This window comes from Solanum verrucosum, unplaced genomic scaffold, assembly GCF_900185275.1.
Source record: "Solanum verrucosum unplaced genomic scaffold, falcon-dt-bn FXZP01000208.1, whole genome shotgun sequence".
In the NCBI taxonomy this organism is placed as follows: Eukaryota; Viridiplantae; Streptophyta; class Magnoliopsida; order Solanales; family Solanaceae; genus Solanum; species Solanum verrucosum.
This window is the reverse complement of record NW_026020329.1, coordinates 2,645,020-2,651,392: the sequence shown is the minus strand read 5'-3', so window position 1 is coordinate 2,651,392 and position 6,373 is coordinate 2,645,020. Positions and strand designations below refer to the sequence as shown.

General features: G+C 40.6%; 1 protein-coding gene across 1 annotated transcript; it reads right to left on the bottom strand.

Annotated features, from left to right (window-relative positions):
• Positions 1-517: 517 nt before the first annotated feature.
• Positions 518-3,188, bottom strand: LOC125836054 (uncharacterized). The gene is made up of 5 exons (XM_049515140.1): positions 3,109-3,188; positions 1,489-3,054; positions 1,111-1,230; positions 796-1,002; positions 518-668 (listed from the first exon to the last, which is right to left on the bottom strand). Exons 1-5 carry the CDS (start codon positions 3,186-3,188, stop codon positions 518-520), a joined length of 2,124 nt encoding a protein of 707 aa, XP_049371097.1.
• Between the last annotated feature and the right edge of the window lie 3,185 nt (positions 3,189-6,373).

Sequence of the window (6,373 nt, the reverse complement as noted above, 5' to 3'; positions counted from 1 at the left end):
AAATATTTTAACCTCCAAGATGTTATGCAAGGGTATCTCATGTCGTCTGGAAATAGACCCCATCCTCTGACATTGATCACAACTTTTCACCTAACCTGCAACATCTCTAAACAAAGTAAACCAGAAAAAACCTGATTGAAGCACCTTTGCGCAGTGTGCTCACCTCCGTGATGACCCCCATATGCAGATGAGTGGCAACTGTCCATCACTTATCTCATTTCGGACTCAGGGACACACTTCCTCATCATTTTGTCCGGCCCTTGCTTGAAGAGATAAGGCTCATCCCATATGTAGAACCGAGCATCATAAATAAGCCTTTTTTTTTATGTGTGGTTGCACCTAGTGGAAACAATCCGCTAACCAAATAATTAACAATGTCAGCATATCATGGTAGTTCATTCACCTCCAGCGCCAATAGTTGTTCATCAGGGAATTCCCCCCTAATATGACCTTACTCTCCCACATGTCTCAAACTCTTCAATCTCAATAGGTGGTCTGCAATCTGGTTTTCAGAACCTCATCGGTCCTTGATCTCAATATCAAACTCTTGTAGCAATAGAATCCACCTGATTAACCGCGGCTTTGCATCATTCTTGTTGAACAAGTACCCGATAGCTGCATGGTCAGTATAAACAACAACTTTAGTACCTACTATGTAAGATCTAAACCTGTCAAAAGCATAGACCAAAACAAGCATTTCTTTTTCAGTCACTGTGTAGTTGGTTTGGGCCGCATCCAGTGTTTTGCTTGCATAATATATTGGTTGAAACACCTTCTTCTTTCCTTTGCCCCAACATTGCTCCCATAGCCATATCATTTGCATCACACATCAACTCAAAAGGAAGCTCCCATTTTGAGGAAGTTAGGATTGGAGCTTCTGTCAACTTCTTCTTCAAAGCTTTAAAAGCTTGCATGCATTGTTCATCAAATACAAATTTCATCTCCTTCTCTAGGAGACTGCACATGGGTCTTGCAATCATAGAGAAATCCTTGATGAATCTCCTGTAGAAACCAGCATGACCCAAAAAACTTCGCACCACTTTAACAAAAATTGAGGGAGGTAGCTTTTCAATTACTTCCACTTTGGCACGGTCAATTTCCAGCCCTCACTTTGACACCTTATGGCCCAACACAATCCCTTCCTTCACTAGGAAATGACATTTTTCCCTGTTTAGGATGAGATTAGTTTCCTCGCATCTAGCTAGCACCCTGTCTAAATTCTCCAAGCACCTGTCAAAAGACTCCCCAAATACTGAGAAGTCATCCATGAATATTTCCACAAAATCTTCAACCATATCATGAAAGATAGTCATCATGCATCTTTGGAAGGTGGTTGGAGCATTGCATAGCCCAAACTGCATTCTCTTGAAAGCATATGTCCCATACGGGCAATTGAATGTAGTTTTCTCCTGATCCTCTGGTGCAATCACAATTTGGTTGTATCCTGAATAGCCATCCAGGAAACAATAATATTTTTATCCAGCCAACCTGTCCAGCATCTGATCAATAAAAGGAACCAGGTAGTGATCCTTTCTGGTGGCTTCATTCAATTTTCTATAATCCATGCATATTCGCCATCTTGTAATTGTCCTGGTTGGAATCAACTCATTTCTTTCATTAGTGATCACCTCCATGCCTCCCTTTTTAGGCACACACTGAATTAGGCTGACCCACTTGATGTCCGAAATTGGATAGATAATACCCGTATCTAGCCATTTGATCACCTCCCTGCGCACCACATCTTTCATCATTGGGTTTAGCTTGCGTTGTGGTTGCACAATTGACTTGTGCCCCTCCTTCATGAATATCATGTGCATACATAAAGTTGGGTTGATGCCATTTATGTCAGCCATCTGCCAGCCTATCACCCTTTTCCTCTTCCTCAATATTTTCAGAGACGCCTCAACCTGCAATTCGGACAAAGCAGAAGAAAGGATTACATGTAAATATTCATTAGCACCTAAGAATGCATACTTGAGATGAGAAGGGAGAGCCTTTAACTCCAACTTTGGTGCTTCCTCGATCGAAGGCTTAGGATGTGGTGACAGGACTCTATTTAATGGCTCCACAAAATTGCGAAGAATACTCACATTTGGGATATTTAGGACGTTAGCCAACTCCTGGGCTTCAACATCTCCCTCAATGTCTTGCCCAATTAGAACTTTCTCTAAAGGATCTTGGGCTTCAACATATTTAGCTACCATTGCCTCATCAATGACTGTAATTGCAGACATCTCCTCATATATTGCAGGCAACTTCATTGCCTTGTAAACATCAAATACCTCGACCTTGTCGTGAGCCCTCATTGTTAGTCTACCGGCCACCACATCAATTAATGCACCTCCGGTTGCTAGGAATGGGCGTCCCAAAATAAATGGGACCTCTAGGTTAGGCTCAAAATCCATAATGACAAAGTCCACGGGGAAAATCAGAGTTCCCTTTTGAACCAAGACATCTTCAATAACACCATCTGGCCTTGCCACCGAACGATCCGCTAACTGCAACATAATGGTTGTGGACTTGGGCCTTCCTTGTCCCAATTTGAGAAACATGGACGTAGGCCTCAAATTGATACTTGCACCCAAATCGCACAACCCTCTTGCCTCAACACACTGACCAATTTTTATCTGAACAGTGAAACTCCCTGGATCTTTCAACTTAATTGGGAGCCTATTCTGGATCCTAGAACTGCACTCCTCCGTAAGTGCTACTGTTGCGTACTCAACCAATCTACTCTTATTGGCTACCACATCTTTCACATATTTGGCATACTTAGGAATGCCCTGCAACACATCTATCAAAGGCAAGTTAACATGTACCTGTTTGAGTAATTCAATAAACTTACCAAAACATTCCTCCTCCTTTTGTTTTTTGAATTTCTGTGGAAATAGAGGAGGTGGTTTTGCTTTTGGTTCCTCATCCACCCTTTGTTCACTTGGTTCTGCTTCATCTACTTGTGTTCCTTTTTCTTCAGCAACTTTTGCCTTTAGCGGCAACTCTTCCAATGGACGACCACTCCAAGTACTCACAATATTTACCTGCTTCGGGTTTGGGCTGGTATTTCCCGGCAAACCCTTTTATGGTCGGGAATTTTGGGCACTAGCAAACTGCCCAACTTGCTTCTCCAAATTCTGAGTCTCCAATTGATTGTTTAGAACATTCGGTGCCAATTTAGTTTGATCTGCCATGATTTGTTTGAGCATGTCCTCCACACTCATATCATTTTAATTGGCAGCCTGCTGGTTACCATAGTTTTGTTGATGGTACTGTTGTCTATTACTCTGTGGTCTGTATTGGTTATGTCCTTGATATTGGTTTTGATTGCCACCCCATGAATAGTTTAGGTGGTTCCACCAGCTCAGGTTCTAGGTATTTCCATAGCTCTGGTGATTTCCTCCTCGTTGAGCATTACCACAAAATGAACAGATTCTGGGTTTGCTCCATATACCTCAGCATTGTTATCTCCACCGCTACATACTTCACACCAAGCATGTGGTTGATGTACCATATTAATTTGGGATTGTTGTTGTCCTAGTGACATGTTGCTGAAATGAGTAGTCATCATATTCTGCATTGCAGCAATCTGTGCCGACAAAGCTGTCACTGCATCTATTTCCAACACTGTCGCAGTCTTCGGTATGACTAGTTTAGTTCCTCCGCCATTCCACTCAGGGTTACCTATGAAATTCTATTGAGCAATATAAACAGCTCAGCATATGTCTTCTCCAAAGCTTGTCCACCTGCAGCAAAATCAAGTAAATTTTTTGTGTTTGGTTCCAACCCTTCAATGAAGGTATGGACCAACACTTCATTAGCTTGATAGTGATGTGGACAACTTAACAACATGGACTTAAACCTATCCCAAGCCTGGTACAGGTTTTCCCCTCCTTTCTGTCGAAAACTTAATATGTCGCTTCTCAACTTGGCTATTTTACCGGATGGAAAAAACCTTATCAAAAACTTTCGTGCAAGATCATCCCACATTGTTATGGAATTTGTAGGCTCAGAGTTCAGCCATCTTTTTGCTTCCCCCAACAGATAAAAGGGAATAATGTGAGCCTCACATAATCAGCGTTCACTCCAATTGGAGTGTATGTGTCACATATCTCTAGGAAATTCTGGATATGCACTTGTGGGTCCTCATGAGATAGACCAGTGAATTGCCCATTTGTGTGCAGTAGTTGCACCATGTTCTGCTTCAATTCAAACATCCCACCAGGAGCAGGTTTTTGAATACTAGAGGTAACATTGGTGGTTTGTGGGATTGCCACATCCCTCACTTTCATTTCTGCCATCACTGCCTGTAGATCTAGATCCTTCCTTTCTTCTGAAGTTTATGGTTTACTAGCCACAAGAGGAACAGGATAAGTGAGTTTTCTTTGCCTTCTCCAATAACGAACAAATCTTTTCGGTTCAGCGAAAGGCTCTAACAAGTCTTGGTCGTCTTCCAGAGTGAAAACCTGACACAACCTATGAAATGAAGAGCCAAGATCAAGTTGTCAACACTTGTACAAATAATTTAGACTCTCAAAAATTAGATATCTGCCGATTTTAAAGTCCCCGGCAATGGCGCCAAAAACTTGTTGCGTCCAAAAGTACACGCAAGTGCACGTGGTCACTCAAGTAGTACGACAACTCTTTCGAGCTAGATTATCGAACCCAAGGGACTTCAAATCAACCAATAACAACTTGGCTATGTCTAAAATAAATTTACTTATGTGACAAACAATTTTAGAAATTTGTTTATAACTACTAAGTTAAACAATCTCAAAGATTAATTACTACAATGAAACAGTTTCAAACAAGAGAATTTCACAATATGGGAAGGTAATCTAAGGTTGCAGCATAACCTAATTTCTGGCATAATATTAATTTATCCTAGCATTCGACAGACTAACCTCAATATGGATTTGCAAGGTTCATTTTACAATCATGATCTCTCGACCTCTATTCGCCTACCACCATTGACAAACTAACTACATCGTTGAGCAGGGATAGGCATGAACCAATGACAGAGCATTAAGCTATCATCTTGCATATTAATCAAGTGCGGTATATAGGTATAAGACTATCCTATATACGAAACACTCTAATTTTACTCTAGAGTGAACACACTTCCCACATTCTTTGGTATATCCCTCTATTCATCTTCCGAGTTCAAGAGCAGACAATGAGTTTATTTTAATGTTGATCATGCATTAAAATAGTTAAATAAGAATGTAAGCATAAATCACAAGAAAACCCATCTCATGCTAGGAACAAATACTAATATACCATTAATCATAGCTACAACCCTAGAATAAGGGACTTTAGCTACTCATAGACCAAAAGATCATCAAGTAATGTTTATGGATCATAAAAGGGTTTACCAAAATGAAGAAGTAGAAGAAAAGCCCTAGAAAGTGTTTGCCAAATCACCCAAATCGAACTACTCTCGTCTTTTAAAAACTAGATAATAATAAAAATAACACACTTAAACTATTTATAGTCTAAAATAAAACACGTGGCTAGTTTCTGGTGTCCAGGTCCGCGACATGGACATGTTCCCTCGTCTATAGTTGCGCACTGGTGAAAACTCTCCGCGATGCGCTCCCATCGCGCACTCCAGTGTTAAGTGGAGTTCTTTTTCTGCACACACATATCAACTCCGCGACGCGGAGATGCTCCCTCGTAGTGTATTCTCTCGCTTCTTTGCCCTTTTTCTTCGTAACTTCGTCTTCTATTTTCTGACCTTTGACCAGGTGCCCTATTTTGGCTCGTTCTTCTTTGCTTTTCACCTTGAAACATCTAATCATATTGGTTAGAAAAAGCGACATCAAAAGACTCTCAAAACTTAATTCCGACAACGAAAAATGCTTTCAACTTAGCTATATATATGGGATAAATTCGTTATTAGGCGCATAAATACGCCCAAGATCATGAACTCATCACAATGAGCTTGTGGGGTGGTACTTTGATCAGATCTCCATGTACCTAGCATTTATGACATTTTTGGACAAATCGACCACAATCATTTTCCATAGTCATCCAAAAGTATCCCGCCCTTAAGTTTTTATTTGCTAATATAAATCCATTCATGTCCGTCCCACACACTCCAGCATGTATTTCTTCAAGCAATCTCGTGGCTTATGCAGCATCCACACATCTCAGTAATACTAGATCAGGAGTCCTCATATAAAGGACCTCTCCATTCAAAAAGAAGTTGTTTGTCATTTTTCGAATTGTTTTCTTTTGAATACTTGTTGCTTTTTTCGGTACTTGCCAGCTTTTAAGTACCTTTCCACATCGATATACCATGGATTTCCATCCGATTCCACTTCCACATGTGAACAATGTGTTGGTTGTTCTTTTAAACCGATCTCAAGTGAATTAA